Source organism: Coregonus clupeaformis, chromosome 16 (assembly GCF_020615455.1).
Source record: "Coregonus clupeaformis isolate EN_2021a chromosome 16, ASM2061545v1, whole genome shotgun sequence".
Lineage (NCBI taxonomy): Eukaryota > Metazoa > Chordata > Actinopteri > Salmoniformes > Salmonidae > Coregonus > Coregonus clupeaformis.
This window is the reverse complement of record NC_059207.1, coordinates 31,677,262-31,700,408: the sequence shown is the minus strand read 5'-3', so window position 1 is coordinate 31,700,408 and position 23,147 is coordinate 31,677,262. Positions and strand designations below refer to the sequence as shown.

The window sequence follows — 23,147 nt, the reverse complement described above, 5'->3', positions numbered from 1 at the left end:
TAGGGTTAATGTAAATCCCTCCAGTCTCGCGCAGCTGAAAATGATCTTGACCTCTGAAGGGGGAGGTAGGGGTCATTTGCGTTGAGGTTTTTATCTTTCCCCTTCCTTGTCTTGTTACCCTTTTTCCTTCTCTCCATTGTGCAATCAAATATAAAGACTTCCTTTACCTATTGTCTCTCTAAGGTAATGTATTACTGAAGTTCCTTTGACTAATTTGCCGTGCACATACATTAAAAAGTAGACCTTTCGGACTCCTCTATTCTATAGAGTGGCAACACAGACTTTTTACTGCCCCACCCTCCCTGTGTAGGCTCATAAAAGTGTCTCCCGCTCCTCTCCACAGTGCTGTCTGCTTTATGACAGCCATACCACTGAACCCAGCAGGTGCTATCTGGCCTGCCCCCCTCACCCCTCTTACCATTGCCCCACACTGTCAGGACTAGTCCCACTGCTCACTGCTGTGGGATTATACAGTACAGAGCTCGAGCTGGATGATTTAAATCAGCTAATTCCAGGCAGAACTGCCTATACATGTGCTGTATGTCGACATCATGGTCATGCTAGAGCCCCTCTGTGACCCAGACCGCTGTCTCACCTCAGTACCTGAGATTACTCAATATGATAGTCTATTTGCTCACTCTGAATAGCTAAGGCAGAGAACAAACCACAAAACTTATAGCCAGAGCTCAGTCAAATAATTAAAAAGGAAAATAATATCGGAGGTCTAGGATAAGTTTCACAGTGTGCACTTTGGTCAATGTTTCACTCAGATACACATTTTCCAGACTCCTGGTTTTCCCAATGTGGCAGCTGTAATCCATTTTTAGCCTCTATAGGCAGGAAATATATCTCAAGCTCATTAAAAATGGACTGAATTCCTTTTGGATTATGTATGAAAAAAGATTAAAGATGTTTCAATGAATTCAATTACAAACATATGAAGACAGCACGTACACATCTGACATGTACGATCAGATTCACACCTAAATCTACATTTAATCTGTGGGGATATACATTTTAAAACGTCTACCTTTAGACTAAATCAGAATTGAAGGCCTCCCTTCCCCTATACGCCAGCTCTATGTAGTCTGGGAAAAGGGGGGATGAAATATAACCTGGATAAATAATGTTAAGATTTTAATTAAAACGAATACAAAGCAGACCTTCTTTTCCCAGTGGATTTATCTCCCCCGTCAGTCGGTCGGGCAGCCTGAGCACAGATGCTGGGCGTTAGAAATGTCATGAGGAATAAAGCAGACAGAGGACTTAATAAAGAGATCTGTCTTCAGAGATTAAAAATAGCAGGGGGTTGGGGTTAGAAGCTCTGAGATCCACTGGCACCTCTCCAGAGGACTGACTGGAGACAGGAGTTCTCCACTAGTCTGAGAGGACCCAGGACTGGGGTGGGATGCCACCTAGTGTTAAAGCCGTGATAAGAACAACTGTGGAGTGAAGTGATCCAGAGAAATCTAGTAATGTAATAGTATGCTAATAAGCATGTCACCAAATGTGATATTTGATAGTTTCCCAAACATTTATTTGTGTTGTAGTGATAAAATAAATTCAGCCTTTAAAATGTGTCTTTAAATTATCTTCATATAAATCTAAAAGAAACATAAACATCATCAGTCTGCGTTGAGGCACAGACAGACTCCCTGCAGCACCCAGTGGGAGATGTGCTTGGTGGTGAAGAGATCTGCCTCAAACACCAGCCCCACACCCATAGCATTCCTCCTCATGGAAGTTGTGTACACTGGAGTCCTCAGAGTATTCTACGAAACAAACACACAGACATTTGGACACAGTTAGAAAACGGCAAAACAGACATTTTAAAACAATGAAACTGCATTGCTAGAGAGGCCACTAGCGAAGTCACTTAGCACAGAATCTGAAGTGATAAGGTTGTGAGTGGTGCTGCCCCCTACCTGTAGTTTGAGGCGATGTGCTTCTATGGGGATGACCTTCAGGATGGGCAGCTGGACCACCAGTACTTTGGGTTTACTCCTGATCAGACAACCCCTCTCTGTGTCCCAGTCTGCTCCCTCCAGATACAGGCCTGACACGAAGCAGCCTGGGAGAACACAACCACAACCTTCAGTATCAAAGCATCACTGTGTGTCCGTCTGTCTGTCTGTCTGTCTGTCTGTCTGTATGTCTGTGTGTGTGTGTTAGAGGACTCTCACCCTGTCCAGGCCTCTCGTTGACCTCCTCCTCAGTGGTGTACTGGGTGACCTGTGTGTAGAGTGTGGAGCGGTCCAGCGGCCAGCCGTTCCTCCTGCAGGTGGCCTGAACCAGAGCAGTCAGGTAGGACTCTGGGATCTGCAGCCCAGACAACCACATCACATTGGGCTCCCCTTCATCCACCTGGGAGGAAGAACCATACAGGACAACATAACTACACAACCACTACATACACAAGCATGCATGTACATACTGTATTTACACGGAAAATGTATATTTATATTAATATGTACTATACATCATGGATACTTTGATACCAAGAAAGAGTGACCTTGAATAACATATCTGCATGAGCAACAGCTAATGGGGATCCTAAAAACTAAACCAATCTTCTGAGAGATATGAGCGCAGAATGCTCACCCAGGAGTTGTACTGCTCGTAACGCCTCTTGAAGTGGATCATCCAGTTGCCCAGGGACTTGAGGGTATCAGGTGCCAGCTTCCTCCAGATGGCAGGGATCATGCCGTTGAAGAGGGCGCGTGCCACCTCATCCAGCTCACTACTCATGCCCACCTCACCAGCCAGAGCCTAAAGGCACAAAGACACATTTCTTAGTTCATGTCACCATACCAAACTATAGGTGTGGTATCTCACCTGGTTCCTTTAGTAAATATGCAATAGACAACAGCAAATGTTCTAAAGATAATTATATTTTTATGTAGATACAAAGGAAGGCCACATGACAGTCTATAGGTGTGGTATCTCACCTGGTTCCTTTAGTAAATATGCAATAGACAACAGCAAATGTTCTGAAGATAATTATACTTTTATGTAGATACAAAGGAAGGCCACATGACAGTCTGTCCCTGTAGTTCTTCCTCTTTCTCTACCCCTCACTGTTCCTGCCTGTCTCCTCCCCCTCTCTCACCCTCTGCAACTCAGCCAGAGAGCGTCCAATCCTGACGATGAGCTTGTTGAAGCGCTCCAGCTCCTGCAGCAGCACCACAGAGGTGGGGGAGATCTCCAAGCCAAACTTCTTACGGATCACGTCCAGGTCAAACACCTGGGGCAGCTTGTTCTGGATGTCCCGGGCCACGTTGCTGATGTACTCATCCCTGCTGATGCCTCCGCCAGACTCACCTGAGGACCACGACAGAAAGGTGAGGAGGCCAGATTACCTTCAGTCTGTGTGTGTGTGTGTGTGGTTTCTGTTACCAGTCTGAGGCTGCAGATCTATCAGATGGGTCCACATGTCGCGGGCTGCCTGTGTGTAGTATCCAATCTCAGCATTAGGGTGCAGACCAAACACCTCTGGAGTGTTGGCCAGGGGCAGGGTCTCAATCTCCCCTGTGATACATAGCAAGTCAATCAGAGAAGATGGATGACAACTACAAGTTAATAACAACAAGGGCTGTGCAGCAGAAATCGTATGTAAAAAGCTACATTTGTAGTCTGTATATCAGACCAGTGAACTACATCCACTGACCAACATAATTTTCCTTGGGCCCGTCAGGAGGGATCTTGTAGTCCACCTCCTTGCTGTGGAAGAAGTGGAAGGGTTGGAAGGTGTCAAAGATGAAGTCTCCCAGGTACTCATCCATGTAGACCGTCAGGATCCTGCGGTCAAAGCTATCTATACACCTGCCTCCATACATTACCTGAGAAAGGGAGTGTAAACACACACACACACACACACACACACACACACACACACACACACAGCTAGGCTATTATACTAATATGATTCTGTATTATCATTGTTAAGTCAATGTGATGTATGAAGAGGTGAGCCTGACCTCTCCTATGAGGTACTTGAGACTTCCCCAGGGGATCTTGGTGTCTCCCTGAGTGTGGGCTTTGGTCAAGTAGGTGTCCAGGATCTCCATGCACACCTGGTCAACATAGGAACATCCACATCAGCACACACAAAGAGTGGAGTTACAGACATTACATTTAAACTGATCAGAAAGATCAGGAAGAGTTCCAGTGTTGTATGGTCTCTTTGGTAACTCTCCAGGACAGCACGTGACTTCCGTCTCGCTTCCGCATTGTCTCCGTGCTGCTCTGCTGTTTGTTGCTACTTGGCTACCTGCCAAACTATTCACGTTTTACTTTTAATAAACGTTTAATTAATCTCTGTGTTCAACAAATTTACCAACTTTTTAGTTTTGTCCTCACTCATCTTTTTTCGTTAAACTTTTTCACCCCGGACGTTTATCCCGAGACAGAAGAGTCATTTTCCTGTGCGTTTTAGCTGCCAACTTTACGTTATTTTCCTTTTTTCCATCGCAACTTTTTTCCCTTATTCAACTTTTTTCACTCCGGACGCTTCATCTGGACATGGTTCATCAACATCTTCAACAGCCGAAGCTAAGTAGTAACATTAACATGATGTCTTCTAATTGCAGTCGCTGTACTCATAATATACAGGAGAATTCTCGCCTTACGGCGAGAATAGCTGTGCTACAAGCCCAGCTTCAGACGCAATCGTTAGGCAAGAGTAATATCAGTGTAGGAAAGGAAGAAACAGCGTCTGTGCCACCAGCAAGTACAGACAGTAACGTTAGTATAAATCCCCCGCACAGTCCCCGCAGCCGGACAACTTTCTCATGGCTTCTGGAGGGAAATACTGTTGGAATGCTCAACCGGTGTCGCTCATTCAGCCGACAGAAACCTTCAACCGGTTTCCCCATTATGTAGCGAGTCGGAGTCTGAGTCTGAGTCTTCTCTAGTCTCTACTCCTCCCGTTACGGGGTCTGAGACTCCGAAGGCTCCCACCATTAGCTCTGACAAATTGAAAACCCTAGTCATTGGCGACTCCATTACCCGCAGTATTAGACTTAAAGCGAATCACCCAGCGATCATACACTGTTTACCAGGGGGCAGGGCTACCGACGTTAAGGCTAATCTAAAGATGGTGCTGGCTAAAGCTAAAACTGGCGAGTGTAGAGAGTATAGAGATATTGTTATCCACGTCGGCACCAACGATGTTAGGATGAAACAGTCAGAGGTCACCAAGTGCAACATAGCTTCAGCGTGTAAATCAGCTAGAAAGATGTGTCGGCATCGAGTAATTGTCTCTGGCCCCCTCCCAGTTAGGGGAAGTGACGAGCTCTACAGCAGAGTCTCAGCACTCAATCGCTGGTTGAAAACTGTTTTCTGCCCCTCCCAAAAGATAACATTTGTGGATAATTGGCCCTCTTTCTGGGACTCACCCACAAACAGGATCAAGCCTGACCTGCTGAGGAGTGACGGACTCCATCCTAGCTGGAGGGTGCTCTCCTCTTATCTACCAACATAGATAGGGCTCTAACTCCTCTAGCCCCACAGTGAAATAGGGTGCAGGCCAGGCAGCAGGCTGTTAGCCAACCTGCCAGCTTAGTGGAGTCTGCCAATAGCATAGTCAGTGTAGTCAGCTCAGCCATACCCATTGAGACTGTGTCTGTGCCTCCGACCTAGGTTGGGCAAAACTAAACATGGTGGTGTTCACCCTAGCAATCTTATTAGGATAAAGACCTCCTCCATTCCTGCCATTATTGAAAGAGATCGTGATACCTCACATCTCAAAATAGGGTTACTTAATGTTAGATCCCTCACTTCAAAGGCAGTCATAGTCAATGAACTAATCACTGATCATAATCTTGATGTGATTGGCCTGACTGAAACATGGCTTAAGCCTGATGAATTTGCTGTGTTAAATGAGGCCTCACCTCCTGGTTACACTAGTGACCATATTCCCCGTGCATCCCGCAAAGGCGGAGGTGTTGCTAACATTTACGATAGCAAATTTCAATTTACAAAAAAAAAATGACGTTTTCATCTTTCGAGCTTCTAGTCATGAAATCTATGCAGCCTACTCAATCACTTTTTATAGCTACTGTTTACAGGCCTCCTGGGCCATATACAGCGTTCCTCTCTGAGTTTCCTGAATTCCTATCAGACCTTGTAGTCATAGCAGATCATATTCTAATTTTTGGTGATTTTAATATTCACATGGAGAAGTCCACAGACCCACTCCAAAAAGTCTTTCGGAGCCATTATCGACTCAGTGGGTTTTGTCCAACATGTCTCTGGACCTACTCACTGCCACAGTCATACTCTGGACCTAGTTTTGTCCCATGGAATAAATGTTGTAGATCTTAATGTTTTCCACAAAATCCTGGACTATCGGACCACCATTTTATTACGTTTGCAATCGCAACAAATAATCTGCTCAGACCCCAACCAAGGAGCATCAAAAGTCGTGCTATAAATTCTCAGACAACACAAAAATTCATTGATGCCCTTCCAGACTCCTTCTGCCTACCCAAGGACGTCAGAGGACAAAAATCAGTTAACCACTTAACTGAGGAACTCAATTTAACCTTGCGCAATACCCTAGATGCAGTTGCACCCCTAAAAACGAAAAACATTTGTCATAAGAAACTAGCTCCCTGGTATACAGAAAATACCCGAGCTTTGAAGCAAGCTTCCAGGAAATTGGAACGGAAATGGCGCCACACCAAACTGGAAGTCTTCCGACTAGCTTGGAAAGACAGTACCGTGCAGTACCGAAGAGCCCTCACTGCTGCTCGATCATCCTACTTTTCCAAATTAATCGAGGAAAATAAGAACAATCCAAAATTTCTTTTTGATACTGTTGCAAAGCTAACTAAAAAGCAGCATTCCCCAGAGAGGATGGTTTTCACTTCAGCAGTGATAAATTCATGAACTTCTTTGAGGAAAAGATCATGACCATTAGAAAGCAAATTACGGACTCCTCTTTGAATCTGCGTATTCCTCCAGGGCTTAGCTGTCCTGGATCTGCACAGCTCTGCGAGGGCCTGGGATCGGGAGAGACACTTAAGTGTTTTAGTACTATATCTCTTGACACAATGATGAAAATAATCATGGCCTCTAAACCTTCAAGCTGCATACTGGATCCTATTCCTACTAAACTGCTGAAGGAGCTGCTTCCTGTGCTTGGCCCTCCTATGTTGAACATAATAAACAGCTCTCTATCCACCGGATGTGTACCAAACTCACTAAAAGTGGCAGTGATAAAGCCTCTCTTGAAAAGCCAAACCTTGACCCGGAAAATATAAAAAACTATCGGCCTATATCGAATCTTCCATTCCTCTCAAAAATTTTAGAAAAAGCTGTTGCGCAGCAACTCACTGCCTTTCTGAAGACAAACAATGTATACGAAATGCTTCAGTCTGGTTTTAGACCCCATCATAGCACTGAGACTGCACTTGTGAAGGTGGTAAATGACCTTTTAATGGCGTCAGACCGAGGCTCTGCATCTGTCCTCGTGCTACTAGACCTTAGTGCTGCCTTTGACACCATCGATCACCACATTCTTTTGGAGAGACTGGAAACCCAAATTGGTCTACACGGACAAGTTCTGGCCTGGTTTAGATCCTACCTGTCGGAAAGATATCAGTTTGTCTCTGTGAATGGTCTGTCCTCCGACAAATCAACTGTACATTTCGGTGTTCCTCAAGGTTCCGTTTTAGGACCACTATTGTTTTCACTATATATTTTACCTCTTGGGGATGTTATTCGAAAACATAATGTTAACTTTCACTGCTATGCGGATGACACACAGCTGTACATTTCAATGAAGCATGGTGAAGCCCCAAAATTGCCCTCGCTAGAAGCCTGTGTTTCAGACATAAGGAAGTGGATGGCTGAAAACTTTTACTTTTAAACTCGGACAAAACAGAGATGCTTGTTCTAGGTCCCAAGAAACAAAGAGATCTTCTGTTAAATCTGACAATTAATCTTGATGGTTGTAAAGTCGTCTCAAATAAAACTGTGAAGGACCTAGGCGTTACTCTTGACCCTGATCTCTCTTTTGACGAACATATCAAGACTGTTTCAAGGACAGCTTTTTTCCATCTACGTAACATTGCAAAAATCAGAAATTTTCTGTCCAAAAATGATGCAGAAAAATTGATCCATGCATTTGTTACTTCTAGATTGGACTACTGCAATGCTCTATTTTCCGGCTACCCGGATAAAGCACTAAATAAACTTCAGTTAGTGCTAAATACGGCTGCTAGAATCCTGACTAGAACCAAGAAATTTGATCATATTACTCCAGTGCTAGCTTCCCTACACTGGCTTCCTGTTAAGGCAAGGGCTGATTTCAAGGTTTTACTGTTAACCTATAAAGCGTTACATGGGCTTGCTCCTACCTATCTTTCCGAGTTGGTCCTGCCGTACATACCAATACGTACGCTACGGTCACAAGGCGCGAGCCTCCTAATTGTCCCTAGAATTTCTAAGCAAACAGCGGGAGGCAGGGCTTTCTCCTATAGATCTCCATTTTTATGGAACAGTCTGCCTACCCATGTGAGAGACGCAGACTCGGTCTCAACCTTTAAGTCTTTACTGAAGACTTATCTCTTCAGTAGGTCATATGATTGAGTGTAGTCTGGCCCAGGAGTGTGAAGGTGAACGGAAGGCTGGAGCAACGAACAGCCCTTGCTGTCTCTGCCAGGCCGGTTCCCCTCTCCACTGGGGTTCTCTGCCTCTAACCCTGTTGCAGGGCTGAGTCACTGGCTTGCTGGTGCTCTTTCATGCCGTCCCTGGGAGGGGTGCGTCACTTGAGTGGGTTGAGTTACTGACGTGATCTTCCTGTCTGGGTTGGCGCCCCCTTGGTTTGTGCTGTGGTGGAGACCTCTGTGGGCTATACTCGGCCTTGTCTCAGGATTGTAAGTTGGTGGTTGGGGATATCCCTCTAGTGGTGCGGGGGCTGTGCTTTGGCGGAGTGGGTGGGGTTATATCCTTCCTGTTTGGCCCTGTCCGGGTTTCTTCGGATGGGGCCACAGTGTCTCCCGGACCGCTCCTGTCTCAGCCTCCAGTATTTATGCTGCAGTAGTTTATGTGTCGGGGGCTGGGGTTAGTTGGTTATACCTGGAGTACTTCTCCTGTCTTATCCAGTGTCCTGTGTGAATTTAAGTATGCTCTCTCTAATTCTCTCGTTCTCTCTTTCTCTCTGAGAACCTGAGCCCTAGGACCATACGTCAGGACTACCGGGCATGATGACACCTTGCTGTCCCCAGTCCGCCTGGCCTTGCTGCTATTCCAGTTTCAACTGTTCTGCCTGCGGCTACGAAACCCCTACCTGTCCCAGACCTGCTGTTTTCAACTCTAAATGATCGGCTATGAAAAGCCAACTGAGAGACCTGAGCCCTAGGACCATACGTCGGGACTACCGGCCGTGGTGACTCCTTGCTGTCCCCAGTCCGCCTGGCCTTGCTGCTATTCCAGTTTAAACTGTTCTGCCTGCGGTTATGGAACCCCTACCTGTCCCAGACCTGCTGTTTTAAACTCTAATGATCGGCTATGAAAAGCCAACTGAGATTTATTCCTGATTATTATTTGACCATGCTTGTCACTTATGAACATTTTTGAACATCTTGGCATGGTTCTGTTATAATCTCCACCCGGCACAGCCAGAAGAGGACTGGCCACCCCTCATAGCCTGGTTCCTCTCTAGGTTTCTTCCTAGGTTTTGCCTTTCTAGGGAGTTTTTCCTAGCCACCGTGCTTCTACACCTGCATTACTAGCTGTTTGGGGTTTTTAGGCTGGGTTTCTGTACAGCACTTCGAGATATTAGCTGATGTAAGAAGGGCTATATAAAATAAAATTGATTGATTGATTGATCAGCAAAAGGAAATTACTATGAAGTAAATGGACATGTAATCAATAGTGTAAGTCCTGTGGATGCTGTTAAAAACAGTAATTTTCCCACTCACCTGGAAGTCAGACTCGTTAAAGTCGTAGGACACGTTCCAGCCGATCTTGCCGTATTTGCGTCTCTCCTGCACCACAGCGTGGAAGAACGACAGCACATAGACCAGACTGCGGTAGGCCGGGTGGGGGCAGCCCATCAGAGTCTCGTGGGCGATCTTAAAGAAGGTTGCCCTCATGTTCAGCTTCAGCCCGTTGGGAGGCTCTGTCACCACCTGGACAAACAGAGAAACAGAGATCAGGTCCTAAAGCTCAATTCGCTTCAATCCTCAATGGCTCAGTTCTGCCGTGATTAGGTGAACGAATCTGGCTGGGAAGACTGTATGGTGTTGGAAGAGTGAATCAGAGACGGACAGACACTTTATCATAAAACTAAGTCACATTGTATACAGTTAGCTGCAGTAAGCAACAGTCTGTGTTAGCTACAGTAGGTAGCAGGCCTGTTTGACTGAGTTAGAGCTCTTCCTCACCTTGAGAGACTTCTGTAGGATGCCGATGGGAAAGTCTTTGATGGGGTCTGTGGTGAGCCACAGTCTGAAGTCAGGGTGTGCCTTGGTGATCCTCTCCAGGGACTTCTCTAGGTCCTTCAGCCACTTCACCAGCAGGTGGCAGTTCTGCAGCATCAGCCACTGGCCCCGAGATACCGCCGTCTCCAGCAGCTGCAGCGCCACCTACAGCACACAACAACAATACTGTATCGTACTAACAACATTACAATTAGCTTTGTGGTTGAATGTGCACCAAAAGTACATGTGGTAACATTGGAAGCTCTATCGCTGTGATTAATGAGTGTTGTCTGGTACCTTCTCCTGGCCTTGTCCCATGGCCAGAAACTTGAGCCTGCTGCCCCCAAAGCCAGACCTCTCAGCCAGCTTCATGAGATCACTGGCTGGGTCGGAGCCGGGGCTCAGGATGAACACGATCGGGGAGTTGGGTGTGCTCTGCTCATAGATGGCCTCGAAACTGATCACAGGGGGCTGCACATACCTGAGAGGGAGGGGGTCGAGGTAGACAGTGGAACGTGAATAGGGAGAAACACTGAGTCCACAAGTCAAGGTATTTTGAATCAAAGCAATAGGAGTTCAGGTTTGTTTACAAGTAGGAGAACGCTCTATTACTTCTCTCCCATGGTGATGGTGACATAGTCAGTGACAGCCCGGTAGACTCTGTCCAGGCGGAAGCAGCGCAGTAACAGCAGCTTCTGGAAGGCAGTCAGGTTCTCTTTATACTTAATGGGGAAGGGCGCCTGCTCCGGCCCATCCAGGTCATACCACTGAGAGGACAGCAGAGAGGAAGGTTAACAATTAACCATTCTACATAGGAACATATTCAGTGTGTCACTAGGTCACAAGATTGGATGGTGTTACTCACAGTCTTCCACTCTGGCAGGTTCTTCTCCACGTCGTCTGGTAGAGTGCCAAACTCAGCAGGGAAGAGCTCAGCCAGTCGTATGATGTCCTCCCAGCCCTGGCCTGGAAGCCAGGGACACGGCTTCTTCCTCTTGCTCATCTCCAGGGACAGGTTGCCTGGATTGGAGAGCACAGAGAGAGAAATGTAAGTGTTAAAAGTGTATGTGAGTTATGTCTCCAAGTTGGTGTGCTGTGTTTATGTGAGTGTATGGTAGATTACATCATATGATGTCTCTCACCCTTGAGGAAGAACTCCAGCTCCTCCTGGGGAGCCCTCCCCTCTGGCTGCCCAATCTTTATGGTCAAGTTGAAGGAGAACAGCAGTTTGTGTCTCTCAAACAGACCTGAGGAGTCACTCACACACATACACACACACACCACACACCACACACCACGCACCACACACAGTTTCGTATCAATCCCAACTTTCACATAACTGTTCCCACAAAAGTCCAGGTTCTACCATTCCTGGACACCCTGTCACCTCACCTGTGCATCCATAGTTGTAGACGTTGTATGTCAGGGTGTCCATGATATTCTTCAGCCTCTTTGGCAGGATGGAGTCAGGCAGGGACTTGCGCAGGGAGAAGTCAAACACCTCCAGGTAGGAGGCCAGAGAGTACTGGTACATGCTGTTCACCAGGGCCATCTCCGCCAGCACAAAGAACAGGATGGCACCGCGCTTGGCAGCGGGACGGTAGCCATCTCGCAGCTTATCAATGTCTGTTGATGTCTTCTCTGCCAGCTTCAGCTTCTCAAACACCTGGGGGGTTACATTAGAGAACACAGACAAAGCATTAAGATTGCCCAGGCCTCATGCTCTCTGACGTCTTCCCCTTGAGAGTGAGTGTATCCCTGTCTCCAGACGTACCTCGCTGGCCTTGGACTTGGTCTCCTCCAGAGTGTATACCAGCTCCACGTTATCCAGCATGTTGCCTGTGGAGGTGGAGAGCTCCCTCAGCAGAGAGTCCTCCAGGTCTTTCAGCAGCTTCTTGTTCTCACTGGTCTCCTGGATCAGCCTCTCCCGCTGCTCTTCCAGCTCCTTACGCTCAAAGCCCACGATCACACTCAGCAGCTGGTCCTCCAGACCCTTCAGCGTCACTGAGAGAGACACACACACGCATGCACACACACACGCACACAAACTGTTACCCCACACACTCACACCACATACAGTATAGACACAGGTGTCCTGACATACAGAGACGTCTCACCAGTGTAGTTGATGACCATAGCCTTCCCGAACACAGAGGGAGAGTACTTGGGGTTGGACAGCTTGGTGTTGAGGTAGAGTTTGAAGTTGGGGTCGTAGTCTACCTCCTTGTCCCCCAGCGTTATAACCTGCCGGCCCTCGGCTCCTTTCACGTTCTTCTCCAGGACGTTGTCGATCACAGGGTCAATGTACTCATCCACGTCTTGGAACAGGAAGGGAAAGCCATACTTGATGGCCATCTCCAGCTGCTTCAAGAAGTCCGGGTCATTGAATGAAGAGATCTATGGAAAAGGTAAATCACATACAGTGTAAGAATAACATCCAGTAAATGACTTCCAGTAATTTGCAAATGTTAAAGAATAATAGTTAGATCCTGTCAAGTCAGCTGATAAAGTCAGCCGTACCTTGAGGTTGAACTTCTCCTCCTTCTTTTTGATCCAGTTGAGGGCTTGCTGTTGGGGATCGATACACATGGGGAAGCGGCTGGCCCTGGTGGTCAGAATCCCGTTCTGGACTGACAGCTCATCTGGAGGCAGGCCCTCTGAGCCCCATCTACAACACAGACACCTTTACTCTCTCTATTCCTTTTACACAGACACGGAAACACATGCATAAAAAAAACACGCATTCACAAATGCAAGCATGAATGCACGTACGTACGTACGTACGTACGCACACACACTTACACACACCAACATACAGGTACAGTCCACAGACTGTCTCTGACCTGCTGATCTCCACCTCGTCGGTTAGTAGGCTCTCCACTCTGAAGGGCTGGCTGAGAGGGATGCCTCTCTCCAACACATCCTTCTCCCACACGTCAAACACCATCTCATTCCTGAAGTCCCAGCTGAATGCCCCCTCGTAGCTCAGGAACGCAGCACAGATCAGGCAGTCGCCTAGGAGACGCACACGACGCTGCTTCAACTCCTCCAGGTCATCTGTCCATCTGGGAGGAGGAAGAAGGAGAGGAAGACGAGAAGAGGAGGAAGAGACAGATACAGAAAAGGTAGGGCACAGACGTCATTTCAACATCTAGTTTTGGTTTATATTTGGTTGAGTTGTCAACTAACGTGAAATCAACAAAAACATTCACCATGTCATTGGATTTAGGTTCAAAGTTGGGTGAAAAAAAGACTGAATCACCTTACGTTGATGACTTTTTGCAAATCCAATCAATTTTCCATGTTGATTCAACATCATCACATTGAACGTTTTTGTTGAAATGACATGGAAACAACGTTGATTCAACCCGTTTTTGCCAAGTGGGATATACATTAACATTACATTTGAGTCATTTAGCAGACACTCTTATCCAGAGCGACTTACAAATTGGGGACATATAGACATGGTCCACAGCCTTCAACTGGCTGTAAGTCATACTGAGTCTGTGTGTATATACACTCCACTGTGCTGTCCTCACCGCTCATTCTCCGAGCCCAGGCCTGAGATGAGTTTGTCAGCCGCGATCAGCCTCCTCTCCATGACCTCAGCCTCCTCCTGCAGCAGCTGCTTCTCCCCCATGGCAGCACTGTACTTGTCCCCCAGCGCCCCCAGCTCCCTCTGGATGGTCGCCAGCTCGTTCTGAATACGCTCCAGCTCACGCTTGCTCTGGAAGAAGTTCTTCTCTAGGCGCGCCACCTGCAACAGACAGCCAGGGGGGTTGAAACACCACTAACACAACACTGCTCATTCTTATAGGCTGGTGCAATTTAACTGGCATGGGCCGTGTGCTGGATAGTGTTATGCCTAAAACGTAATCAAAAGAGATCCATGACTATGGCACTTCCCCTGTGCCGATCAAAGTAAAAGTAACTATCTCTATGACATTGCCTGGATCATGTTACCTTCTCTCTCTTGGGCTTGATCTCCCTGGCGACGTCACAGTAGCCCATGACAGCCTCCACAAACTTGAGCATCCCAGAGCCAGCCTTACTGATGGCCTGCATCTCCTCAAAGCTGGTGTTCAGGTTCTTCAAGAAGCCTGGCCAGGGGAAACACAGGGCAATAGAGTGAACATATACAAGTAACTGCCAAAATAAAGGAAACACTTGAGTAAACGAGGCATACAAAGTATATTGAAATCAGGTGCTTCCACACAGGTGTGGTTCCTGAGTTAATGAATCTATTAACATCCCATCATGCTTAGGGTCATGTATAAATATGCCCAGTTGCCGATTATTTTGGCTACCATGGCTAGAAGAAGAGCTCTCAGTTACTTTGAAAGAGGGGTCTCAAAGGAGCATAGGGGATTTAAAGTGTGTGTGTGTGTGTGTGTCTCAGTCACCACTCACCAGATCTCAACACTTATGGGAGATTCTGGAGCGGTGCCTGAGACAGCATTTCCCTCCACCACAAACACCAAATTATTTATTGTGGAACAATGGTGTCGCATCCCTCCAACAGAGTTCCAGACACTTGTAGAACTTCCGCCAAGGAGCATTGAAGCTGTTCTTGCGGCTCATGGTGGCCCAACACCCTATTAAGACACTGTTGGTGTTTCCTTTATTTTGGCAGTTACCTGGTATTTGCTTTTTGAGTGCTCATAATGTACAGTGAGGGAAAAAAGTATTTGATCCCCTGCTGATTTTGTACGTTTGCCCACTGACAAAGACATGATCAGTCTATAATTTTAATGGTAGGTTTAATTGAACAGTGAGAGACAGAATAACAACAAAAAAATCCAGAAAAACGCATGTCAAAAATGTTATAAATTGATTTGCATTTTAATGAGGGAAATAAGTATTTGACCCCTCTGCAAAACATGACTTAGTACTTGGTGGCAAAACCCTTATTGGCAATCACAGAGGTCAGACGTTTCTTGTAGTTGGCCACCAGGTTTGCACACATCTCAGAAGGGATTTTGTCCCACTCCTCTTTGCAGATCTTCTCCAAGTCATTAAGGTTTCGAGCCTGACGTTTGGCATCTCGAACCTTCAGCTCCCTCCACAGATTTTCTATGGGATTAAGGTCTGGAGACTGGCTAGGCCACTCCAGGACCTTAATGTGCTTCTTCTTGAGCCACTCCTTTGTTGCCTTGAACGTGTGTTTTGGGTCATTGTCATGCTGGAATACCCATCCACGACCCATTTTCAATGCCCTGGCTGAGGGAAGGAGGTTCTCACCCAAGATTTGATGGTACATGGCCCCGTCCATCGTCCCTTTGATGCGGTGAAGTTGTCCTGTCCCCTTAGCCGAAAAACACCCCCAAAGCATAATGTTTCCACCTCCATGTTGATGGTGGGGATGGTGTTCTTGGGGTGATAGGCAGCATTCCTCCTCCTCCAAACACGGCGAGTTGAGTTGATGCCAAAGAGCTCTATTTTGGTCTCATCTGACCACAACACTTTCATCCAGTTCTCCTCTGAATCATTCAGATGTTCATTGGCAAACTTCAGACGGGCCTGTATATGGGCTTTCTTGAGCAGGGGGACCTTGCGGGCGCTGCAGGATTTCAGTCCTTCACGGCGTAGTGTGTTACCAATTGTTTTCTTGGTGACTATGGTCCCAGCTGCCTTGAGATCATTGACAAGATCCTCCTGTGTAGTTCTGGGCTGATTCCTCACCGTTCTCATGATTATTGCAACTCCACGAGGTGAGATCTTGCATGGAGCCCCAGGCCGAGGGAGATTGACAGTTATTTTGTGTTTCTTCCGTTTGCGAATAATTGCACCAACTGTTGTCACCTTCTCACCAAGCTGCTTGGCGATGGTCTTGTAGCCCATTCCAGCCTTGTGTAGGTCTACAATTTGACCCTGACATCCTTGGAGAGCTCTTTGGTCTTGGCCATGATGGAGAGTATGGAATCTGATTGATTGATTGCTTCTGTGGACAGGTGTCTTTTATACGGGTAACAAGCAGAGATTAGGAGCACTCCCTTTAAGAGTGTGCTCCTAATCTCAGCTCGTTACCTGTATAAAAGACACCTGGGAGCCAGAAATCTTTCTGATTGAGAGGAGGTCAAATACTTATTTCCCTCATTAAAATGCAAATCAATTTATAACATTTGTGACATGCGTTTTTCTGGATTTTTTTGTTGTTATTCTGTCTCTCACTGTTCAAATAAACCTACCATTAAAATGATTGACTGATCATTTCTTTGTCAGTGGGCAAACGTACAAAATCAGCAGGGGATCAAATTTTTCCCTCACTGTATGTTAAAGTTGCAATATGTATATAGTTAGACCTATTGTTGTCCTGTTTTGGCATGAACACCACAGAACAGAAGTGACCTACCTACCTCTGACAGTCTTGACCTGGCTGGGGTTGATGGCATCACAGTCCATCTCCATCAATGCGCGCAGGAAGTTGCCCTCTGACATCATGCTCTTGGCTGACTTCCAGCTGATCTCCTTCTGGCCTCGCATTACCAGGATGCACTCACATACCACCTGCACCTGTTTGGGTGGCTTGGCAAATGATCTGCAAGGGTTGGCGCGCCAGACGAGAAGACAGAAGCACAACCAGAGAGACAGGCACAGGAAAACAATAATCAATGAACATGAATGGAGCTCTAGGGCAACAACTTTTGTTAAAGCTGGAAACAGCGCCACTGTTTGCCGTAGCGCCTTTGTTATTATTTTGTTGATGAAACAGAGGAGAGGAACGTCTGGTATCATGGTAAAAAAATTAAAATATATCGCAGTACATACTCTGCTGTTCTATTGCGCATGTAATGATGTCTGAGGGAAAAAAACAGTGTTCGTTATTTGAAGTAACTTCTTTGTTGTTGTAATATCCCAAACTGACGTAGCAGATTCACCAAGTACAAATTGCTATTTTAAACGAGTCAAGCGGGAAAACAATCTAAACCAGAATGTCACGACCTCCTCCGAGGCTGCCTCCTCTCCTTGTTCGGGCAGGCTTTGCCGTTCGTCGTCACCGGCCTTCTAGCCACTGCCGCTCCTCATCTCATCATTCCATTTGTTTTGTCTTGTTTATTACACACACATGGTTCATATCCCCTCATCAGTACCTGTATTAGTGTTCCCTTTGCCCCCTTGTCTTTGTGTGTGATTGTTTATTGTGGAGGAGAGAGAGCTCTGTGTATTTTTTATCGCTGGGAGATTTCCCTGTGTGCCTTGTATTTTCCAGTGCTCCTGTTTTGCGCACTGGAGTGTTTTTACGCATTACTGCGTAACTCTGTGGTTCAGAATAAATCCTGTTATTCTGTGATTTACCCTCCTGCGCCTGACTCCTTCAAAATCACCTCATCACAGAATCACACACCGCGACCAAGGAGTCAGCAGGAGAGAAGCACCTGCCTGGAGTCGTGGCACGGGTCCGGGAGCATTCGACTATGCTAATCAGCTTGGGAGAAGCGATGGATCGGGTTCTCCAGGTTGTCCAATGCCTGAAGAGGAGAAGACCCGATCTTTCGGGACCAGCTGAGCGACCGGATCCAGCCACCCACACTCCAGCACCCAGAGGGATTCATATATCTCGACCATGGGATTTTGACGGGACAGCTGCCCTCTGCCAGGGATTCCTCCTACAAATGAATTTATACTTCTCAACCATCAGGCCGGCTCCATCGGAGCGGGTGAGGTGTCCGCCCTCGTCTCCTGCCTCTCAGGGAAAGCCCTGGAGTGGGCCAACGCGGTCTGGAGTGAAGGAGGAGCCGCGTTGGACAACTACGGGGAGTTCGCTCGCCTCTTTCGGGCAGTCTTCGATCATCCGCCCGAAGATAGAGAGACGGGCGAGCGGCTGGTCGGACCAGCCGAGATGATGGAGCGGCGATCCGGGAGAGCGGAGGACGACAGCGCCAGTGTCACTCTTGTGGCACGGGAGGACATTCTGCTGCATGCTGTCGTCGGCGTTTCTTTTGGGTCTGGAGGCGGCAGGCAGGGCACTCTCGCGTCACCCCAGGAATCGAACACTCACACTCGTTCAGAGCCCTCTGCTGTGCACTGTACCCTACACATCCACTTTCCTGATTACACGGTAGTTCCACAGTGTAAGGCGCTAGTCGATTCAGGCGCAGCTGGGAACTTTATGGACAGGTCATTTGCACATAGTCTAGGCATTACATTGGTTCCCCTATCCATTCCACTCCCCATCAGAGCATTTGACAGTCGACCATTAGGTTCCGGGTTCGTTAGGGAAGTTACAGCACTAGTCACTATGGATACGCACAAGACTCATCGAGAGCAAGTCACATTTTTTATTATTGAGTCTCCTGATTTCCCTGTCGTGTTAGGTCTTCCCTGGTTAGCACTACACAACCCCACCTTTTCATGGCTGCAGAGGGATCTAACCGGGGTGGTCGCGAGAGTGTCCGGGTAGGTGTCTAGGTGTTTCCGTTGGTGCAACCACGGTGGAAAGTCCAGACACTACCTCCACCGTGCGCATTCCCCCCGAATACCTCGATTTGGCGCACACGTTTTCCAAAACGCAGGCGACCAAATTACCACCTCATTGGGCGGGGGATTGCGCGATAAACCTCCGGATGGATGCTGTGCCTCCCAAGAGTCACGTCTATCCCCTGTCGCAGGCTGAAACGGAGGCTATGGAGCCATACGTGTCCGAGTCCCTGCTCCAGGGGTTCATACGTCCCTCCACTTCGCCTGCCTCCTCAAGTTTATTTTTTGTGAAGAAGAAAGACGGAGGTCTGCGCCCTTGCATTGATTACCGAGCACTGAACAAGGGGACAATACGTTATAGTTATCCTCTACCCCTCATTCCATCTGTGATCGAGTCAATGCATGGGGTGCACTTCTACACAAAATTAGATCTCCGGTGTGCGTACAACCTGGTGCGTGTCCGAGAGGGGGACGAGTGGAAGACTGCATTCAGCACAACCACGGGGCATTACGAATACCTGGTGATGCCTTACGGTTTGATGAACGCTCCATCCGTCTTCCAGTCCTTGTGAATGAGGTGTTTCGGGACATGCTTGGTCTGTTTTTCCAACAGTCCGTCTCCTTCCTCGGATACCGCATTACCACCTCAGGTGTGGAGATGGAGGGAGATTGCATTTCAGCCGTGCGTAATTGGCCGACTCCAACCACGGTCAAGGAGGTGCAGGGCTTTATTGGCTTTGCCAACTACTATCGGAGGTTTATCCGGGTCTTTGGCAAGGTCGCAGCTCCCATCACATCCCTGTTGAAGGGTGGGCCGTCCTGGCTCCGCTGGTCTGCTGAGGCTAACAGGGCCTTCAGTAACCTGAGGGTTCTGTTCACCTCAGCCCCGGTACTGGCCCATTCCGATCCATCACTACCGTTCGTAGTGGAGGTGGATGCGCCCGAGGTAGGGATAGGTGCTGTCCTCGGGCACGCCACCCAAACTCCGACCCTGTGCTTTCTTTTCCAAGATGCTCAGCCCGGCGGAGAAGAACTATGACGTTGGTGATCGGGAGCTGTTGGCTGTTGTCCGAGCCCTGACCGTGTGGAGGCACTGGCTAGAGGGGGCAAAACACCCTTTCCTCGTCTGGACGGACCACCGTTACCTGGAGTACATCCGGGCAGCGAGGAGGCTGAACCCTCTCCAGGCCAGGTGGGCCCTATTGTTCACCCGGTTTGATTTTACTCTATCTTACATCCCGGGTACGAAGAAAGTGAAGGCAGACGCACTGTCACGGCTGTACGACACAGAGGAGAGGCCCATAGACAACACCCCCATACTCCCGGCCTCCTGCATTGTGGCACCGGTAGTATGGGCGATGGACGCGGACATAAAGCGGGTGTTACGCACAGAGCCATCTCCACCTCAGTGCCCAGCTGGGCTGCAGTACGTGCCTTCTCTTGTCCGTGACTGTCTGATCTATTGGACACACACAGCCCCCTCCTCTGGTCACCCAGGTATCGGTCGTACAGTGCGCTGCCTGACCGGGAAGTACTGGTGGCCTACCTTGGCTAAAGACATGAGGATGTATGTCTCCTCCTGCTCGGTGTGCGCCCAGAGTAAGGCACCTAGGCACCTCCCAGCGGGTAAGTTACAGCCCTTACCAGTTCCACAACGGCCATGGTCCCACTTGTGTATATTCTTCCCTACTGATCTTCCCCTCTCTCAAGGTAACACCACCATCCTTGTCGTTGAGGACCGCTTTTCCAAAGCCTGCCGCCTCCTTTCTCTGCCCGGTCTCCCCACGGCCCTGCAGACTGCGGAGGCCCTGTTTACAAACGTCTTCCGGCACTACGGGGTGCCAGAGGACATAGTGTCTGAACGGGGTCCCCAGTTCACATCCAGGGTCTGGAAGGCGTTCATGGAACGTCTGGGGGTCTCGGTCAGCCTGACCTCTGGTTTTCACCCCGAGTCTAATGGGCATGTGGAACATGTGAATCAGAATGTGGGTAGGTTCCTGCGGTCCTACTGCCAGGATCGGCCGGGGGAGTGGTCGGTGTTCTTGCCATGGGCCGAATATGTCCGAACTCTCTCCGCCACTCCTCCACTAACCTAACGGCATTTCAATGTGTTTTAGGTTATCAGCCGGTTCTGGCACCGTGGCATCAGAGCCAGACCGAGGCTCCTGCGGTGGATGACTGGTTTCGGTGTGCGGAGGAGATGTGGAACGCTGCTCACATCCACCTCCAATGCGCCGTGGGTCGCCAGAAGGCCAACGCTGACCGCCACCGTAGTGAGGCCCCGGTCTTCGTACCGGGTGATTGGGTCTGGCTCTCGACCCGGAATCTGCCCCTCCGCCTGCCCTGCCGGAAGCTGAGCCCGCGGTTTGTGGGGCCGTTCAAAGTCCTGAGGAGAATAAACAAGGTTACCTATAGGTTACTACTCCCTCCAGATTACCGCATTAACCACTCGTTCCATGTGTCTCTCCTTAGGCCGGTGGTGGTTGGTCCGCTCCAGGAGTCTGAGGTGGGAGAGGTCCCTCCGCCCGGCGTACTCCGTCCGTTCCATCCTGGATTCGAGGCGTCGGGTGGGGGGCCTTCAGTACCTCGTGGAGTGGGAGGGGTACGGTCCGGAGGAGCGGTGCTGGGACCCGGTGAGGGATATCCTCGATCCCTCCCTTTTGCGGGATTTCCACCGCCGCCATCCGGCTCGCCCTGCTCGACGTCCTCCTGGTCGTCCCCGAGGCCGGTGTCGGTGCGCTGCTGGAGCTGCGCGTCAAGGGGGGGTACTGTCACAACCTCCTCCGAGGCTGCCTCCTCTCCTTGTTCGGGCAGGCTTCGCCGTTCGTCGTCACCGGCCTTCTAGCCACTGCAGCTCCTCATCTCATCATTCCATTTGTTTTGTCTCGTTTATTACACACACCTGGTTCATATCCCCTCATCAGTACCTATATAAGTGTTCCCTCTGCCCCCTTGTCTTTGTGTGTGATTGTTAATTGTGGAGGAGAGAGAAGCTCGGTGGAGCTCCGTGTATTTTGTATCGCCGGGAGATTTCCGCCTGTTTTGCGCACTGTAGTGTTTTTACGCATTACTGCGTAACTCTGTGGTTCAGAATAAATCCTATTATTCTGTGATTTACCCTCCTGCGCCTGACTCCTTCAAAATCACCTCATCACACAGAAAATGTTTGTTTAGTTTTTATCCATTGGCAAAAACTACACCTCTCCAAGGGGGAATATACAGCGTCTCAACACAGGACTGCAAGATCTGTAAAATAGGATTTATAGTGACTTCAGAAAGTATTCACACCCCTTGACTTTTACCACATTTTGTTGTGTTACAGCCTGAATTTATAAAAGATTGGATTTGAGATTTTGTGTCATTGGCCTACACACAATACCCCATAATGTCAAAGTGGAATTATGTTTTTAGAAATGTTTACAAATTAATAAAAAATGAAAAGCAGAAATGTCTTGAGTCAATAAATATTCAACCCCTTTGTTATGGCAATCCTGAATAGGTTCAGGAGTAAAAATGTGCTTAACAACTCACATAATATGTTGCATGGACTCCCACTGTGTTTAATAATAGCGTTTAACATGATTTCTGAATGACTAGCTCATCTCTGTACCCCACACATACAATTATCTGTAAGGTCCCTCAGTCAAGCAGTGAATTTCAAACACAGATTCAACCACAAAGACCAGGGAGGTTTTCCAATGCCTCGCAAAGAAGGGCACCAATTGGTAGATGAGTAAATATAAAAAAATAAGACTTTGAATATCCCTTTGAGCATGGTGACGTTATTAATTACACTTTGGATGGTGATTCAATACACCCAGTCACTACAAAGATACAGGCGTCCATCCTAACTCAGTTGCCAGAGAGGAACGAAATCCACTCAGGGATATCACCATGAGGCAATGGTGACTTTAAAACAGTTAGAGTTTAATGGCTGTGATAGGAGAAAACTGAGGATGGATCAACAACATTGTAGTTACTCCACAATACCAACCTAAACGACAGAGTGAAAAGAAGGAAGCCTGTACAGAAATAAAATATTCCAAAACATGCATCCTGTTTGCAATAAGATGGTAAAGTAAAACTGCAAAAAATGTGGCCAAAACAATTAACTTCATTTCCAAAATACAAAGCGTTATGTTTGGGGCAAATCCAACACAACACATCACTGAGTACCACTCTTCATATTTTCAAGCATGATGGTGGCTGCATCATGTTATGGGTATGCTTGTCATCGTCAAGGAGTAGGTTTTTTATCCTTTTTTAGGATAAAAAGAAACGGATTAGAGCTAAGCACAG

At 47.9% G+C, this 23,147-nt stretch overlaps 1 protein-coding gene across 1 annotated transcript in view; it reads right to left on the bottom strand.

Annotated features, from left to right (window-relative positions):
* Positions 1–1,515: 1,515 nt before the first annotated feature.
* dnah10 (dynein axonemal heavy chain 10) overlaps positions 1,516–23,147 on the bottom strand; it is a 67,178-nt gene continuing 45,546 nt past the window's right edge. The window contains exons 58-79 of the mRNA XM_041901141.2: positions 16,787–16,968; positions 14,394–14,530; positions 13,970–14,187; positions 13,274–13,495; positions 12,951–13,098; positions 12,548–12,827; positions 12,205–12,434; positions 11,823–12,096; positions 11,573–11,677; positions 11,296–11,450; positions 11,043–11,197; positions 10,728–10,911; positions 10,395–10,595; positions 9,930–10,139; positions 3,978–4,073; positions 3,668–3,839; positions 3,397–3,528; positions 3,110–3,321; positions 2,602–2,769; positions 2,184–2,364; positions 1,926–2,071; positions 1,516–1,772 (exon numbers count right to left, since the gene is read on the bottom strand). Coding sequence (XP_041757075.2) covers positions 1,626–1,772; positions 1,926–2,071; positions 2,184–2,364; positions 2,602–2,769; positions 3,110–3,321; positions 3,397–3,528; positions 3,668–3,839; positions 3,978–4,073; positions 9,930–10,139; positions 10,395–10,595; positions 10,728–10,911; positions 11,043–11,197; positions 11,296–11,450; positions 11,573–11,677; positions 11,823–12,096; positions 12,205–12,434; positions 12,548–12,827; positions 12,951–13,098; positions 13,274–13,495; positions 13,970–14,187; positions 14,394–14,530; positions 16,787–16,968 — 3,955 coding nt within the window. The 3' untranslated portion in view covers positions 1,516–1,625. The remainder of the gene's footprint in view (positions 1,773–1,925; positions 2,072–2,183; positions 2,365–2,601; positions 2,770–3,109; positions 3,322–3,396; positions 3,529–3,667; positions 3,840–3,977; positions 4,074–9,929; positions 10,140–10,394; positions 10,596–10,727; positions 10,912–11,042; positions 11,198–11,295; positions 11,451–11,572; positions 11,678–11,822; positions 12,097–12,204; positions 12,435–12,547; positions 12,828–12,950; positions 13,099–13,273; positions 13,496–13,969; positions 14,188–14,393; positions 14,531–16,786; positions 16,969–23,147) is intronic.